The sequence below is a fragment of the Ylistrum balloti genome, unplaced genomic scaffold (assembly GCF_031769215.1).
Source record: "Ylistrum balloti isolate Yb309-2 unplaced genomic scaffold, AGI_CSIRO_Ybal_v1 Utg371224, whole genome shotgun sequence".
NCBI lineage: Eukaryota > Metazoa > Mollusca > Bivalvia > Pectinida > Pectinidae > Ylistrum > Ylistrum balloti.
The window spans coordinates 191,093-210,558 of record NW_026782663.1 but is presented as its reverse complement, the minus strand read 5'-3'; the positions used below and the strand labels follow the sequence as shown (position 1 = coordinate 210,558).

The window sequence follows — 19,466 nt, the reverse complement described above, 5'->3', positions numbered from 1 at the left end:
ATATGGTGTATAAGACTGTATCACAGTATCTATACACCACATGTCACTGTAATAGTGTCATGATGGGGTTTCATTGTCGGCATGCATCGTAAATGACTATATTTGTTGGTGCAGAAAAAGGTGTGACAAAATAACATTTATTTTTATTACAAACATCTATAAATTAAAGAATGAACTGTTCACTGACTTGTCATCCCGCTCTTTGGCCATGCCTATTACTAAAGCAGCAGAGTCAAACTTGTCCTCCTGGCGAGCCCTGCGCTCATCACGTTTCAGTCTCATTAACTGTAGTTGACGTTCTCTTTCCTTTGAGAACTTATCCTCTCCCTCTCTGAGCCGCCTGAGTAACTCATCCTTCTCCTGCGTACATGGTATAGAAAAAACAAGGATTAAACTGGCAGTTGTAAAAAAACAGCATGATGAAATGTCAAGCTGACCAAACATCTCCTATAATAATCCCCGTTTGATTTAGATAACATTCAGAGTTTAAACTGTTATGCTATACAGTAACTAAAGTGAAAGCAAAACTGATTTGGTATTTCTGATTTCAAAAGTTGTAAATTAAGGCTGTATAAAGAACTGACATGTTCATATGCATGCTGAAGGTCACCCAGAATATTGCGTCTACGTTTCCTCTCCTCTACTTCTTCCTTCTCTATATCCTGTTGCTCTAGTCGATCACATTCCTCATCAGACAGACCTAGTTAAACACCACAACAACATAAAACTTACAGTAATCAGACTTATATATCACAGCTCCAAACTGTTATGTATTAATCTAATGACAATTTGTTTGTCCATATTCTAGTTTTGCTAAAACTTTGGGGAGAAAATTCTATGTCCAGTAAAAATGTATGTATGTTTAATTACTATCTGTTTCACTTTCTAGGAATCATTGAGTCTGAATTATTCCTATTGGGAATTCTTAAAAATATTGATTAACTGAATCACCTATAGAATAAAAACCTTTGCAAGTATTCAAGTTATCATACTATACGAATAGTCATTCTAAATATATTGACAAATCCACATATAATCTCATAAAACAATAATTGTAATTTCATCAAATTTTAAAACATTGATGATAAATTTTCTTTCCACTTAGGTAATGTAATGTATCTCCATATCTTTTACATATATCAATGTTTATAAGGGAAAAAAATTTAATATGGGAATTCATTGCAAACGAGGCCAGTTGTTACTATAGTAACCTTGAGCTTTCCTTTGTCTCCGCTTCTCCAGTCGCTCTCTCATCTTTCTCTCTTGTTCTTCCTTCGATTCTCCCATCAGCTTTTTTAACAGCTCCTGGTCTTCAAATGCATCTCCTGTCGGACACAGGGATGAATAACCTTAATACACATAGCTCTGATGAAAACCAATACTTAATCACACAATGTTAACTACCTATTTAATGACATCAGGTGAGCTGACCACATTGATTGTGCTGCAAAGATGTTGAATACTGAAATATTGAAGTATACACTAAATTGTTTTATAGAGACCATTTTACAATTGAATCCTACCAAGTATCCTTGCCAATTCATCAAATTTTCCATCTCGTCTGAGTTGTCTTTCCTTAAGTTTGAGTTCCATGAGCTTCTTTTGCCTTTCTTTCTCAGACATCAGCTTCCAATCAGCCTCGCCAAGCTGTAAATATAGAACATTGACAAAATAGTTTTCCATAAATCAAACTTTAGACTTGACAACATCTTTAAAACGTTCATGATGCAGAAGGTCAGAAGAAAAGAATTTGAGAATAGGCCAAAGAAGATATAATTTAATATTTCAAGCTGCAAGAAGACCTGTGGAAAATGGAAAAAAGGCCAAAAAATAAACAAACTAACTAAAACAAAAAACACCAGTTATGTTTTCTCATGCCATCATTCAGCAATCCCTTTCAGCTGAAACTGAATTTCTGAAACATGTCAACTTAAGTTTTAATAGTGAATTCAAAATAGCTTCTATTACTTAAGCAAAAGACCTACTTGTTTTATGAGAGCTTCAGCCAAAAGTTTGTCCCTCAGGGCATCAAATTTCCCATCAAGAGCTTCAAGTAGTTCTGTGTCACTGCTGCCATCTGTGGATTCAGGGGAGAAAACCACAACTGCAACATTTTCAGCAGCGTTGACTCTTCTGGATTGTATAACATCTGACTGCAATGTGTTTAATTCCTCCCAGGTCTGAAAAAAAATGTTTCAAAGGCGGAGATAACAGTCTCGTACAACCTGAATAATAACTAAAACTATGACTTCAGAGGCTTACCGCATATGAAGAAACGTTAGCAGCGGTTTAACTCTTGCTTACTTTGCCCTTCTGTCCATGGGCAGATCTTTGATATCAAAACTAAAATACATGTTTTGTATATCAGGGTGATTTTTTATCAGTGACAAAATGGATGTCTTTATCTGACACATAAAATTCCTGAGAAAACTTTTCTTTGTAAACAGTAATAGTGATCTCTACAGAAGGTAATTCACTGTGATGAATAGTCATATCATGTATGTATCTGTACAACAGGAATCATACCACAAAGGTAACCAGGCTGTTAGTAAATTATTTTCATAAATTTTTAAGCATATGCATTTTTCAAAAATACTTTGAATACAACTAAGTCATGTGTAAGCCAGTAAAGTTGAACATGTTTATGTGAACAAATATGAAGTTGTTCATTTTTGAAGAAATAATAATTGGAAGCATATGCTTGTTATTGTTATTCTAATATGAGTCCATTATAATGTAAAAATCTTTACCATGTCAGCCATCTGTTGGAAAAGTTGCTCGGATTCCCTGTTCTGTTGAGACAGGAGGTCAGAAAACAGAGCCTGGTTAATGATGTCATCATTCACTTCCTCTTTTTGATCACCTGTTAATCTCTCCCGACAAAGTTCACGCTTTACCACCACAGCTTCCAGGAATAGATACCAGTGTTCCTTCTGTTGATCTGTAAGGGACAGAAATAGAAACCTGATGTAATTTAACAATATTGCTGTTCAGGCTAAACAATTATTATATTTTCTTGTTAGTCTGAATTTCATCATATCCTGTAAGTCAAAGAGATTAATCTCAAAATAACCAAAAATCATTGTGATTAAATTCAGTGTACATACCCAGTGGTGTAGCTTCTCTCTTGACCAACAACTGAGACAGTCTCTCCTTACGCTGCTGCTGAGACAAGACGATCACTTCCTCCAGAAGTTCTCTGTTAGCATTCTCAATTAATAGACGGTGAAAGAAACTATGTTCATCTCTATGTTTTCTTTCCAGCATCTGCATCACATTGTCCTGGTGATCCAAAGAATATATAGATTTTAAACCAAGTTGAAAATTTAGAACAAATGCTTAGGATAATGAACTATTAATTAATTGTAATAAAACATTTTGAGCCACATTTTCTAAGAACAGGATTATCTTACCTAATGCTTCTCTGAAATCAGCATTGAATACATTAAATGACCATTTGATGGTAAGGGCTAATTTTGTTTGTGTCAGTGATCAGCAACAATTATCAGACCAGATAACTGTGTGAACAGTTCCATGACCTGTGATGACATACCATTTGTGACACCTTCACAGTGCTTTTGATGATTTCGTCTTTCTGTTCTGGTGACCTTTTCTGACCTGAAGACAGAGCTTCCATCTGCATTTCTGCCAGTCTATCATAGCGGCCCTTATCCCCAGTCAGCCTAGAACATACAAAGTTTAACAGGGAATTGCAATATTACAACACAGAAAAACCACAATTAACAAACTCATGATTCAGTGCAAAGTATAGGAAAAATAAAACAGGTACAATGATAAATTAACATTACAACTTAATACATGTTTATCCGAGGAAAAATATAGAAATGATTCTGCAAGACATGTAGAAAAATTCTAATATATAAACACTGAAAGTTTTCCTTACCTTGGTTTTCCATTTGGACTCTGTCTCTCAGACAAGCCTACCAAGATGGCAGCAAAAGAAAAGTTGTTGTCACGGCAACCAAGTAGATATTCTCTATGAAGTCTCACTAAATGTAGTTCCTGATTTTTCTCCTCCATATATTCCTCCAGTGTTCCTACAAAAACAATAGCCAAACAAAGGGTTAATTACGTATTTTTTATTCTTCCTCAATTAATACATCATTTACTTCATTTGTTTCAGGATTAAATGCATCTTCAAGTAATATTGGTAAAGGTATAAAACACATTCAAATATATTGTATAAGAGATTGCTATCGCAACAATTAAAGTTTACAATTCTGTATGATAGTCTCATGACATTTTTTCATGATACCAGTTATTCAAATGTTTTTTAGAAATAATAACAACAAAACATCATGGATATTGTTTGATCAATCCTAATACAATATATACTGATATACATGTGTGATAAGTTATTCCTAACTCCATGACATGAATGGTCAGTTTACATGGTCACTATTGTCAGGGGTTAATAGATCTTTGTCTACTTCCATTATCATTGCTACTACCAGTACAGGCATAAAGCTGAGTGATTGTACATTGTATAGAAGGACAAAAATCTGTGTCTGACAATTTCTTCAGCAATTTCAATGTTTGTGTTCAGAAATTCTCCATAACATTACAAAAATGACATGTATGTGAAAAAAAATGTATGTCAGTTAGGAGAATATGCCTTTACCTTATTTAGTTCAGTAGGGAAAGATTTCTTAGTGTTCAACAAGCAACATCATCGTCAAAATTCTATCACAGATCTTGGCATCTTATATTTTTAAAGATACTTTTCATAGCTTTTAACTCAGTTTCATCCAGAAAATGGATCAAAGTTATTCAAACTTATTATCATCCTTTATATTAGAGGATACAATGCATTACATAGGCTTACATGTGTTTTGTGTCTGGTTGGGCAAAACTTTACTGTTACTAACTTTACTTGTGATAGCTGTTGGTTTATGGCAGGTGTATCAATGTATGAATTTCAATTCTTGTCACTATGTTTAGAAAGGCAAAATAACTCTCACAAAAGGAAATAAATGTGTGATTCCTTAGGCTTTTAATTTTAAAGGACACAGTAAAAAGAAGAAAATCATCAATTTGATGTTCTAATTATGCAAATATTCACATTCCTTTCCAGATCATTGAACTTTTTAAACTATGTGATAAGTCTGTAATTGATATTCATGATTTGAATTAGGACATCCATGAAGCAGAATGCCACTTGTGATAAAGTTTTTAATTTAAACAGATAAAAGTAGCCAAAAAAAAGCACTCAAGCTATTAGGCTATATCACATTTTCCATGTAAATGGACTTAAAACAAGTATATAGTGGAATTCACAGATTCAACAGACAGATAAATAAACTGACGCAAATCAATAAAATATGTATGTAAAATAATGTACATAGTGTATTACAAGTGGTGGCACAGGAACATGGCATAAATTTCCAACCCATGGTCCATATATATACATTATAGTGACTTGTCACTATGGGTTGGAATTTGTGCCAAATCCCTGTTCATTGAGATATGTTGTGTTCTGATGTTCAGTATCTTAACTGTTGTTAAGAGAGGAGTTTGCAGGCAAGTCTATACAGGAAAGAGTTTCTCCATAAAGTTTTGTAAAATCTAATCATCTTTCAACCAGACAGAAAAACTTTATACAAACTGAGAAAAGCAACATCGACAACTTCAAGGGAAAAATACTTCTTACAACAGTACAGGGATTACTATTTCTCACTATATCTAACATGACATAATGGTGTCTAAGTTTAAGTGTATCAGATTTGTGGTCGGTTTCCTCATCAACACATTTGACCTCATCTGTGATTGGCTATTGTATTACGAAATCAGTGCCCTACAAGAAGGACTTGTCTTTGGACCATTTAAGAATGGAGTTTCAACATCCCTTCTTGTTTTTGCTATCATTGGGAGTCTGATTTACATCACAGACCAGGTCCTGAATATTATAGACATCGTCAAAGAGGATTATCTCCCCTTGTGGTCACTAGATGTTGTCAGTGTAATCTCCATATGGACTGAAAATGTGCCACAGATCATTCTGAATGTATACATTGCAGGATGTTGGGAGAATTCTGTAAGCATACTTCAACTGATCAAGGCTTTAGCAGCCATAGTGAAGGTTCTTACCTTCATAGGATTAGCAATTGCAAACACTTTGTACAACAAATCAAAAGGAAAATTGTATGGAAAGGCACATCTGCTGAAAATCCCCATAGGAATAGGTCTGTCCATTTTATTGATTGGTTCTCTCCTGGTATTCGGTTTGACTCATTTCTTTCTCGATTCTAGAAATGTTGTAAAACTTTACAGTCCAAAAAGTTTCAATAGTTTAGAATATGACACTGAAAAATACTTTGTTAATGCCGGAATATACATGAACTTTGGTGTCAATGAACCTGTGAGTATGAACAGTGGAGAGTACATAAAGCTTACAGATATACTCTCACTGACCAATGGTCAATCAGCAGCAGTTGTAGTTAGTGTAACATACAATTCCAGCCCGAACACAAGGGTGTGGGTACAAGCTACCACGGCCAGTGATGTTACATCCCCCGAGACTGGTACCTGTTATTCTACAGCAACCACTCCTGTCTCCATAACAACCAGTTGCAACTCAGACCTACCACTAGCTCCATCAACCACCTCTGTAGTATTCACCTTCACCTACCAGTCTCCTAGCAACCAGATACCACTTGGGGATATCTTCTACAACTATAGGGTCACAACATATACTACTGGTGGTACCTGTGTCAGCAGTACTTCTATGCCTTCAATGACCTTAAAATACTTCAAGGTCATATCATCTACTAACACAGATCCCTTGGTGACCTTGTCAACTACAAATGCTGAGTACTACAGCACAGAGAGCAGTCTACAAGATATATCAGAGGCTTGGAAAACTGGCAAGTTTGGCTGTCCACCTACAGGGAGGGTCTCCCCTAGACAAGATACCTCCTTAACTGTACCTTGCTTAACGTGGGGTGCAGTTGTTTAACTTTTGCCTGTTTTGACATTTTATCAATAGCATAAACATAAAATGTTGCCTAAAGTCTGATATTTACACTGAAATATAGTACTTTTGTGGAGTTTAGGTTGAAATTAATACTGGGTGAAAAAGACTGATTTTCTGTGATGGCAAATAAGAATGTTCCCTGTATACAATATCCATAGTTTGGAGAATTATACTCATACCTTTATGAATAATAATAGTCAGAAATGTTTATTGTATTGTATAAAACAACTTGGTGTTGATAATGTCACCAAAATTCTATCTGAAATCCTTTTAAAAAGATTGAAACATGAAACTTGTAGAGGGGAAATGTTAGTGAATTATCTTGTATTCAGATACTTCTCAATTATATGTATTCAAATGTTTGTGAATTATTCCCTATTCAAATGTTAATGAATTATCTTGTATTCAAATGTTTGTGAATTATTCCCTTCAAATGTTTGTAAATTATCTTGTATTCAGATAATTCTCAATTATATGTATTCAAATGTTTGTGAATTATTCCCTATTCAAATGATAGTGAATTATCTTGTATTCAAATGTTTGTGAATTATTCCCTATTCAAATGTTAATGAATTATCTTGTATTCAAATGTTTGTGAATTATTCCCTATTCAAATGTTAATGAATTATCTTGTTTTCAAATGTTTGTGAATTATTCCCTATTCAAATGTTAATGAATTATCTTGTTTTCAAATGTTTGTGAATTATCCCATATTCAAATGTTGGTGAATATCTGCTTATTCGAATGTTTGTGACTATTTGTGAATTATTTTGTTTCAAATACTTTTACCAAATACAATGGCAACAAGTTTATTTATTTCATGAAAATAGTGGCTTAGTTTCCTATCACAAAATATGTAACTACCACTTGTACAATATGTGATAAGCTCATTACATTACTGGGTATATGTATATGTAAATATGAATCATATTTCAGTAAACATTCTTGGATTCCAATGTTCAAATGTTGTCAGGTGTGCAGCATATAAATACTGGTACGTTAAATTTTAAACATTGCCCCATAATACTGAATGCTTTTTTTGTCAAGTTTCAGATGTCTCTTTAAATCCCTATTTACAAAATTATTTTTGAAAAATCTGTCCTGAATATCCTGACCGTAAACACCAATTAGCCACTGATCCAATCAAGCTTTGATGAACTGTGTCCTGGTTAAATTACCAGTATCATCAGACACCTAATACTTGCTGCCTACACTCAACCTGTTCTAATCAAAGCTCTAGATTTGATAAAAGCACAGGATGTTGACAGCCCTCCGTAGTTCGTGTGATGTCTTCAAAAGTGATGTCTAAGACATGTATAATTCCGTTTACTGAATATGTTTATCTACCAAAATGGTTAACAGCAAAATGTGAAATAATTCTTTATAAACATCCTGAGTTAAAATAAAAACCAATATTATCTGAGACCTGGCCCCTTTTCAAATTATCAACATTTAAGAACTTACTACACCTCTGTAAGGTGACATTTTACAATTTTGGAAATGAAATTCAAAACTTTGTGAACAAAAATCTACGTATATCTCACGGCAATTTAGAAAGAATAAATATATATTAAATTTTGTTTTAGCTGCTACGTTATTATCTTATATATTGAGGATTCCTATTTCCTATATTGTCATATTGAATGATCATTGCAGCTGCTTAGAACACACAGATGTCTTGTAACAAGATAAGATCCCACCAACCTTTCAGAGCTTGCAACAAGCTCGACTTCTCATCCTCAAACCTCTGCCATATGTCAATCAGTGGGTTACATTTCTCTTCTTCATAACTTTTCTCAATAACTTGGTCAACATCTGTGAAGAAGTATACAAAGATATCGTTTATCATGATTAATACCTCCAGTTCAGTTTTAGTCACACGTATCACAGCTTATCATATCTTGCTTTATTCTCTAATAAGAATAAATTACTGGACAGGTTTGACTGGTCCGATATCAAATGCAGAGAAAAAACAAATCAAGATGAAGACATTAAAGGTTTAATTTAACACATTTTAACATTGGAAACACAATCTCGATCCTAGTTTACACTACAGTAGACCATCAATCAGGGCATTTGTAAACAAGGTTAAGATTCCAATGATAAAATTTAACACTGATTCGTACCGAATTTTGATCTAGTCTACAAAAGTGTTCAAGAGAGAATTTTTAAAGCCCTGACCTAACCTTGTCACATACTTTAACATCAACAGTCATGCACAATTACAACATTGACAAAAAAATATTTTAAACACTAATTCTTTTTTACCTGGATCTTCAAGGTTGCTAATAGCAACAGCAAACTCATTTCTCATCATCCCCATTAGAGCCAGGATTGTCTCCCTTGATGTAATGTTTCCTAAAGCTTCCCACATTCCAACAGTGTTACCTGTGAAGTCAATTGATATATTAAGTGGCAATTAGGTTGGTATCTATCGAAAATGAAAACTTTGAATATTTGCTTCTGTCTGTTATAAAGATACATAAATCTTTAAGCTATTTTCCGTTTGAGTGTTATTAATACAATGTACTAGATAATTCCTGAGTATACTGATGCGTTGTTGGCTCTGATAGGTAGTGAATTCTATTACATGTGCATAATTAATAAACTGTTACTGTACCTGTAGCCCTGTAACTGTTGACTTCCTGTCTCAACGTTATCTGCTTCTGTTGTTTTTCTCTCTCTGACATTTTTTCCCAGTTGGTCCTCCCTGATCTTTGGACCAGACATTCCAAAAGGACACATTCTTGAAGCTGATTGTATTTAGCCTCCAGAGCCTATAAAAAAACATATCTGATGATGTCTCCAACATTTATCTGTTTATAAAATAAATGAAAAGAGTTTGCTCTTAGCAATCCTTTAAAAAGTAAAATGATTTAAATTAATTTTTTTTTTTATTATTTTGTTTCATTTTGGGGAATGTACCACACAAAATCAACATTTCTTCATTTTTGATGAATACTGGTAATATTCCACCAAGATTTGTGTGTCCTGTTCCTTTCCTGAAGAGATAAGTGGCAAACACAAAGCAAAGTAGTAATTGAGACTATAATAATCATTTGGTTTTCATAGAAAATTAAATAATTCATAAATTGAAAATTTTAATTAAAACTGGAAATCAAAATCTTAAATGAATCATTACAATAGATGTACAAATATAACATTCTACAGTCATACTGTACCTTGACAAGTTCAGTTTCATGTGCCTTGCCCTCACTCTGTGTTAGGACAACAAACACATTGCCAAACGATCCTTGTTTTCTCTGCGTTTCCTCACTCTCATGTTTTTTTTTTAAATCAGCTTCTTCCTACCAGGTCCAAAGAGATGTTTTCAAATGAAAAGACTTGCCATATCTGATGTTGCATATTTTCATTAATTTAATGAGTCTAATCTACACTGAAATCTATTCATGTTCTATAAAGTAAGGTGATAAAAGGTACTGACTTGATGCTTAAATAACAGTTACATTATCTGTTGATATCAAAACCTATTTTCAAATAAATGTGATACAGTTTTTATTTTTAAATTTATACATTGCAATATGTGCTAACATGGACACAATTCTGATTTTAAGAACTAATGAAACAATACAGTACAACCCTATTTTACTTAGCCTTTGCAAACAACAACAACAAAAAAAAAGGATTAATAATGCTTTAAAATGACAAAAGTCAACAGAAATCTCTCCTGATGCAAGATGCAGTATCACAAAAAAGTATCTGATCCAATTCATGCACATCTTGCCCTATATCTGTGCCTTTCTGATTTTATTTTTTATTTTTCGTGAATTCAGACTTTCACACATGAGAGGAAATCACTAGGACTGACATTTGTACATAGATACCTTTTTATCTTTCAAATCTAAAAACCAAATATGTGAACTACACTAACCAGCCTCCCTATCATTCCCAACAATGTGGCTAGTTCCCGGTCCTGTTCCTCTTGGAGTTCGGTCAACAAGCTCACAGTTACTTCTTCCATGGATACCTGTTTCCTTGACAACTGTTCCATTTCAGATTTTTTGCATACTGCCCGTATAGCCACTGCTTCTTCCAGGACACATATATACTCCTCTTTGTCATCTGTTTTATCAAAGATTTTTAAAGAAACTCAGTGAAAAGTACACTGATTTAAACTCAAAACTCTGAACTATTAAAAAACCTACAATTTTGAAGGAATATAACAGTCGACATTGAGTCTAATTACTAGAATTTAACATTTCCAGTTCAAATTTATCTTTTACCACAGTTATTTACATTGAAACATTTCCTTGAATAAATCTAATTATTTGTCCTTTACTTTTGGAAGTAGAACATAATAAGGAGAATATTCACTCTACCTGAGTTCTCAAGGTTGAGCTTTCTACGTTTGCTGTGAAGTTCAGCCAGTCTACTTTTTTTATCTTCATCAGAGATTTGTGAAGCAGCTTCTGTTAGATCTTCTAGTCCCTCGTCCTGGAGAAATTGCAGCAGCTGCTCTCTCTCCTCACTATGGCGCAGCATCACTTCTGACAAGTATGCCACCTGCCAGCCGCCCATGTCACCTGTACATGATTTAATGAAGAACTTGCTGCTTATCAACACATTTTGTCATATCATTATGGTAGAGAAGGGTACAAAGTACAAAGATATTGAAGTACTTAACAAAACTCAACTGTTCATCAATGTCTATGCATTGTCTATAAAAATATAAGGTATGTCTTAGCTGTAAACAGTTTTCCTAACATTACCAAACAGTAATTTAAATTTAATGAGAGAAATCAAAGAAGGATTCACCATTACAAGGAAATTTTTGGAAAGACCCCCTTCACATTTACAGCACATTAATGGACTGACTTTCATTAGAGTTTGTCTGATACAGAATCATGAGATACATGTAGGACACATACCAGCATTAGGCTTGCCTGATGTCTCCCTGTATTTCTTGTAAGGCTCCTGATGAAGAAGACGTTGTTGTCGTATCTGTACACGTTTGGTGGCTAAATGCTTCTGCCTCTCATTGTCACTTACATGTCTGGTGATACAACACATCCAAAGCATTAATTACCACCAAATGAAAAAGATTTTTTGCAAACAAAAATTGTCTTGATGTATTTGTTTTAAATGACAGCAAAAAACATACAAGGTATTCATAATCAAATTTGGTGTAACTATCAAAGTGCATGAAATAAATTTTCAAACCTATTCAAATTTTTGCATCTGTCAGAGTCATGAGAAAATGAAAACTTAGGACAGTCCCAATAAAAAGTAGAGTAGGTAAGATACAAGGCGTTGCAAGCAATATCGATATCCTCATATTCCAAAAACATGAATGATGTGCAATAAAGATGGCAGAAAATGGATAACTTTGAGAAGTTTGATCATAACCTCATAACGTACGATGTTGCTGGAGTGCTGTCAACGAATTTCTACAAATAGTAACGATAAACTTGATCTTGACCCTGTAATTTGAACTTCTCTAAAATAAACTGGTCTTTTATAAATATATAAAGTTACCGCAGATCAAAATCCCTCAAAGAATGCTGCTGAGTGTTGAGTGTTGTCAAAGAATTTCTAAAAACAGTATCTGTGATGTAAAGCTAGACTCTAAGTATAAGCATTATTTTAGGTACAGGAACATCCCTGTATCCCCTCCCAGACATTCATCATGAGGTAACAAAAAAAGTGAATATCCTTGGTCATATGGAGAACATGCCTATGGAAGATGCTAGTGGGACACTTACAAAAAGAAAAGTACATGTACATACAAAAGACTGGTAGTATTGTAAAAATTATGTAGGGATGTACACATGGATTAAATACATAACTAATGTACAAAATGTCTCTTTTGTTATAGTGAATTATCTGGTAAATGTAACAATATCTGTGTACCTTCCATGAAGTGAAGCCTCAATTCTCTCAAACAGTCCCAGAAAAAGAGCTGCCACTTCAAATTTATTCTCCATCTTCACCAGGAATTCTTCAAGTTTCAGTCTTAGGATTCGCAGTCTCTGGATCTTTTTGGGAATTTTGCTCGTTTCATCAGCATGTAACCATGACAACATTGCCTCCTCTTCACCATCATATCGTGGGATCAAATCAGCAAGATGATTTGTATGGATAACATGCTCTGCTGGAACTTCATCTGCAAGTAAAGCAAATACTTGAAGATGGAACAAAAGGTAAATTTTGTCAGCCATACAGTACAGATGGCGCTTGAATGTACACACCACTACAAACCAATCCGGCACATAGCACACAATCATGTCAGAATGAAAAACACTTACAGCTCTACGTAAATACAATGAAATAACATGTACAACAAAGTAAATACCCTTTCTTTATTTACTACACACACAAGTCAATAGAGAATTATTGTATCTATATACAGACAGTTCAGAATTATTGTATCCATGTACAGACAGTTCAGAATTATTGTATCCATGTACAGACACTTCAGAATTATTGTATCCACATACAGACACTTCAGAATTATTGTATCCACCTACAGACAGTTCAGAATTATTGTATCCACATACAGACACTTCAGAATTATTGTATCCATGTACAGACAGTTCAGAATCATTGTATCCACATATAGACAGTTCAGAATTATTGTATCCATGTACAGACACTTCAGAATTATTGTATCCACATACAGACACTTCAGAATTATTGTATCCACATACAGACACTTCAGAATTATTGTATCCACATATAGACAGTTCAGAATTATTGCATTTACATACAGACACTTCAGAATTATTGTATCCACATACAGACACTTCAGAATTATTGTATCCATGTACAGACAGTTCAGAATTATTGTATCCATGTACAGACACTTCAGAATTATTGTATCCACATACAGACACTTCAGAATTATTGTATCCACCTACAGACAGTTCAGAATTATTGTATCCACATACAGACACTTCAGAATTATTGTATCCACATACAGACACTTCAGAATTATTGTATCTATATACATACACTTCAGAATTATTGTATCCATTCAGAATTATTGTATCCACATACAGACACTTCAGAATTATTGTATCCACATACAGACAGTTCAGAATTATTGTATCCACATACAGACACTTCAGAATTATTGTATCCACCAGACACTACAGACAGACAGTTCAGAATTATTGTATCCATCTACAGACACTTCAGAATTATTGTATCCACTTCAGACAGGTCAGAATTATTGTATCCACCTACAGACAGTTCAGAATTATTGTATCCACATACAGACACTTCAGAATTATTGTATCCACCTACAGACAGGTCAGAATTATTGTATCCACATACAGACAGTTCAGAATTATTGTATCCACTTCAGACAGGTCAGAATTATTGTATCCATGTACAGACAGTTCAGAATCATTGTATCCACATATAGACAGTTCAGAATTATTGTATCCATGTACAGACACTTCAGAATTATTGTATCCACATACAGACACTTCAGAATTATTGTATCCACATACAGACACTTCAGAATTATTGTATCCACATATAGACAGTTCAGAATTATTGTATTTACATACAGACACTTCAGAATTATTGTATCCACCTACAGACAGGTCAGAATTATTGTATCCACATACAGACAGTTCAGAATTATTGTATCCACTTCAGACAGGTCAGAATTATTGTATCCATGTACAGACAGTTCAGAATTATTGTATCCACATACAGACAGAATTATTGTCAGAATTATTGTATCCACATACAGACACTTCAGAATTATTGTATCCACATACAGACAGTTCAGAATTATTGTATCCAGAATTATTGTATCCACATACAGACACTTCAGAATCATTGTATCCATTACAGACAGTTCAGAATTATTGTATCCATGTACAGACACTTCAGAATTATTGTATCCACATACAGACACTTCAGAATTATTGTATCCACATACAGACACTTCAGAATTATTGTATCCACATACAGACACTTCAGAATTATTGTATCTATATACATACACTTCAGAATTATTGTATCCATGTACAGACACTTCAGAATTATTGCATTTACATACAGACACTTCAGAATTATTGTATCCACATACAGACACTTCAGAATCATTGTATCCATGTACAGACAGTTCAGAATTATTGTATCCATGTACAGACACTTCAGAATTATTGTATCCACATACAGACACTTCAGAATTATTGTATCCACCTACAGACAGTTCAGAATTATTGTATCCACCTACAGACAGTTCAGAATTATTGTATCCACATACAGACACTTCAGAATTATTGTATCCACATACAGACACTTCAGAATTATTGTATCTATATACATACACTTCAGAATTATTGTATCCACATACAGACACTTCAGAATTATTGTATCCACATACAGACAGTTCAGAATTATTGTATCCACGTACAGACAGTTCAGAATTATTGTATTTACATACAGACACTTCAGAATTATTGTATCCACCTACAGACAGGTCAGAATTATTGCATCCACCTACAGACAGTTCAGAATTATTGTATCCATGTACAGACAGTTCAGAATTATTGTATCCATGTACAGACACTTCAGAATTATTGTATCCATCTACAGACACTTCAGAATTATTGTATCCATGTACAGACACTTCAGAATTATTGTATCCATCTACAGACAGTTCAGAATTATTGTATCCACGTACAGACACTTCAGAATTATTGTATCCATGTACAGACAGTTCAAACAGTAAAAAATGTCTCAATATGGAAATCACAGAATACATTTTGTTAAAGAAAATTGTGAGTACAATTGAAAAAAAAAATTCTGTTTTGAATTACCTTGAATCTTGCCTGTGGTTTTCTGTCTTGCAAACCTCACCTCAAATTCAGGTTTGTCTTCTCCCACCATTTTTCGCAATGAAGGTAGAGTCTAGAAATATTTACATTAACACTTTAATTATTTCATAACCACTGTTTTTCCTATGTTTTTAACAATATTTTTATTCATCTCAAAAGAGTTCAACTGCTTCCCACTATATGATTTCATTTCTTGATAATTATTTTATAATTCAAGAAAACATGAAATTATTTATCACAATGAACATAATAGGAATAACTTCACATTCTGACAAATTAAGAAGTATGAACCTTGCTTTTGGGGCCAATCAGAGATTCCATTTCATCAAACATTCCCTCTCCTCTCAATCTTTTCTCTTCTTTCCTCTTCTGTTTCAGTGCTTCCTTTTTTTTATCATCTGCAAGTCTGTAGTTGTATAAAATTTTGTTAACAATATTTCCAGCATACATATTTTGTATTCTAATTAATACCCAATAATTCAACAAATCAAGGCCATGTAGAATTAATTATATAATGAGATTACACAGGTGTTTCATAGGCACAATCAAATTTTAGCACAATACTTACATTGAAGAAATAAATGCAATAATGAAATTACATCTTTGCTATGATTCCTATATTGATGACATACAAAAACTGCCATTAGCACAATAACATCTCAACATTGTTTGTTTATTGTGAAAAGTGCTACAACACGATTATTACTACAATGTTTCTCATAACAGTATCTTCATTTCCAATTTCAAAAAGACAGAAAGTTACACATTTACATTTTTACGAAAATAAACAAATGTCAGGAATTGTGGAATTTCTCTAGTATGAACAAATGTTACATAAGTCATTTCTCATTGCTTTTGATGTGATCTGAAAAAATCTTTCTGCAAATCACCTGTATAAACAAAGCAAATTTACAGTAAACCTCAATTCAGTTGAAACAAGCCTGTGATTTATTATAATTAAACATTTTAAAGTTTTTTTTCTACTTATTAAGAGAAATGTGAAAATTTTGACGGGTGATTTGCCAATACAATCATGTGGACTAAGACCATTGATAAATACAAGAGTAGGTATGCCGAAGTATTGATAGGGATAGATGCATCACAATTATCGCTCCATATGGTCATTCTTCACTATGATGGTAAATCAGGTAGCAGGTTGTTAAAGATCATTGTAAGCAATTGATACTGTCAAAATATACACAAAAAATCACTAAATAATTGTTTCAGTGTCCATTTTTTCATATCTTGATGTATTATAGGCAATCCCAGCACAGAACGTTGGCATATGTTGTCAAAGATGGTACTTCACTTCACATTTAGACAAAATAATCACACCAAGACTTTTCTTTTCTATTACATAAATGATTAAAAGACTTATAGATATGCTTTATAAACAGAAATGAGATGATTTTAATAAACATTTATCTGTAGCTCTAAGTCTCAATTCACACTTTCCATACTGATATGTCAATGCCAACTTCTGTCAAGATGCAAGCAGACATGTGCTTTTTTCAGGTTTACATCATTTCTTTGTCATGACATTCAACAGGATGAAAAACAAAATGAAACCTGTCATTTTTTAACATTTCATTAACATCTTCTTACCGTTTAAAAAGATAATCATATCTTACTCAATATATGTTTATATGTGTTTATCGTTCAGAAGGTTCCTGGCTTGCTAAGACATTTTAATTACTTTGTCATGACTTTGTGATGTTGTTGACTCCAGTTCCTTTTCACATGTATTATTTCTGATGATTGAACAATATCTTGTTTGGACTGATTGAAGGTTTAATGTATGTAATATGGTCATATTTTGTATAGTGATTCCTGTAATATCTATATTTTGTACTGTATATATATATATATATATATGTACTGGTTATATACATGTGCATGTTATTCTATTACTGCAAATACATTGTAAGTGTCATCTTTTACATGTGTGCGTAATGTGTATACGTATTGGCGAGCGTGTCTCTTTGTTTGTGTAGTGTATATGTATGTACTTGTGTACGTGAGTAGTTTTCACTGACCGACTGGACATGTGACATTTGACTGACTTTTACGGAGTTGTTTGGTTGGTTGAATTTTCTCCTGTGTATACTTCTTTTGTCTACTACTATATCGGGGTACATGTGAATCCTGGCTTGCGGGTTAGACGGGTGTTCAAATGTCAGTTTCATCGGGTTTCATCTTTCTGGTAAGTTTTCTCTAACTTTGTTTCTTTCTAGTTAAAGTATCTCTTCTAATATATTCTCCCCTGTGAGTGATGAGTGTTTGAATGAACAATATAATTGTTGCAATAATGTTTTAACTGTAACTGAACATTCAGGGTAATATTTGAAATCAACAATGTATATGTATTATGATATTTGTTAATTCTATCCTTTATGAAATTTTAGGCATTATGCATTTCTTTCTTGAAATATTCTGTAAATTGCATAAGGGAATATTTCTTATTTGTAGTTCTACCATAATTAATGACGATGTGATATTGTGGAGTGTTGCTAAGTTAATATATGCCTTGTACGTTAGTGCACGATACGTGTTGTAAATGTGATTTCACTCTATTACTATTGGAACTGTCATGTTATCAAGTATTTTATTGGATCTTATATTTCATTCAAATGTAGAAGTAATAATATTCTTTCACTCAGTGAAATGTAATGAGTTAATGAGAGAGAAGTATGAAATGTTGAATATGTAATGAGAGATTTGTGAATTTGCAAGAGGGTTTGATTATGTTTTATTGTATATCCAGAATGTCTATTTTACATCGATAAGTGATTAAACATTGAATGAACCCAGCGGTTTTGTCTTTATTGGCACAATAGCACTCGCTACATGTATGCAAGATAATTGCTGCATGCTGCTGTATTGTGAGGTAAAAGTTGAATTTGTTGCAAAGTATCACATGTGGTGTAACAATTAATTTATCCAAATTCCATCCTTGTTATTTTGGTTGTAATTAGAAGGGTAATGAAAATAGGTCACACTGTAGTATAACAAAAATAGAGCAAAGAAAATGCCTCATATCTCTGCCATACATGATAAAGTAAATGTTCAAACACTTTTCTAATTATTTTTATATGCATTACCAAATTTACTTGTGGCTAAAAGCATGTGAAGTTAGTTTGTAAGAGTAAGGCGAGTCTGCACAGCTTCAACTGAGAGAGGAGACTATATACCAACCTTTTCCACTCACTGCCATGTTGGTCTCTCAATGCCATGTTGAATATTTTTTCTCGTATTGCATTGTATTTTTTCTCCAAAGCTGACAGGTAATCTTTGTCATCTTCTCGTACCTCTACTTTACCCAAGATCACAAATGCTACATTGTCAAAATGTTCCAGCACTCGTGCTTTGTTTTCCTTAGCTAAGATTAACACCAAAGCTTCAGATGACTATAAGTATAAAAAAATCACTTTTACTCAAATTGACATGGTAATCAATATAGTTCATGATTATTTAACAAAATCACTACAAAGGACAGGTTAGATAACACAAATTATCCTATTCATTAACTCAGATAGTTATTCTCAAAATATAAAAAAAAAACTTCTTTAAAGAATGTATGTATTATATATATATATATATATATATATATATATATACATATATATACTAGAACTCAATTCTTATTGCTATAG

General features: G+C 33.2%; 1 protein-coding gene across 1 annotated transcript in view; it reads right to left on the bottom strand.

The window, feature by feature from the left end:
• The window catches only part of LOC132561536 (trichohyalin-like), a 58,580-nt gene that overhangs the window by 33,532 nt on the left and 5,582 nt on the right, over positions 1-19,466 (bottom strand). Inside the window, exons 9-28 of the mRNA XM_060226238.1 lie at positions 19,009-19,220; positions 16,105-16,219; positions 15,796-15,886; positions 12,866-13,118; positions 11,884-12,008; positions 11,335-11,538; positions 10,887-11,077; positions 10,177-10,302; positions 9,615-9,771; positions 9,263-9,382; positions 8,699-8,809; positions 3,905-4,058; positions 3,554-3,683; positions 3,108-3,282; positions 2,751-2,941; positions 1,986-2,180; positions 1,524-1,647; positions 1,212-1,325; positions 585-700; positions 188-360 (exon numbers count right to left, since the gene is read on the bottom strand). Coding sequence (XP_060082221.1) covers positions 188-360; positions 585-700; positions 1,212-1,325; positions 1,524-1,647; positions 1,986-2,180; positions 2,751-2,941; positions 3,108-3,282; positions 3,554-3,683; positions 3,905-4,058; positions 8,699-8,809; positions 9,263-9,382; positions 9,615-9,771; positions 10,177-10,302; positions 10,887-11,077; positions 11,335-11,538; positions 11,884-12,008; positions 12,866-13,118; positions 15,796-15,886; positions 16,105-16,219; positions 19,009-19,220 — 3,077 coding nt within the window. The remainder of the gene's footprint in view (positions 1-187; positions 361-584; positions 701-1,211; positions 1,326-1,523; positions 1,648-1,985; positions 2,181-2,750; positions 2,942-3,107; positions 3,283-3,553; positions 3,684-3,904; positions 4,059-8,698; positions 8,810-9,262; positions 9,383-9,614; positions 9,772-10,176; positions 10,303-10,886; positions 11,078-11,334; positions 11,539-11,883; positions 12,009-12,865; positions 13,119-15,795; positions 15,887-16,104; positions 16,220-19,008; positions 19,221-19,466) is intronic.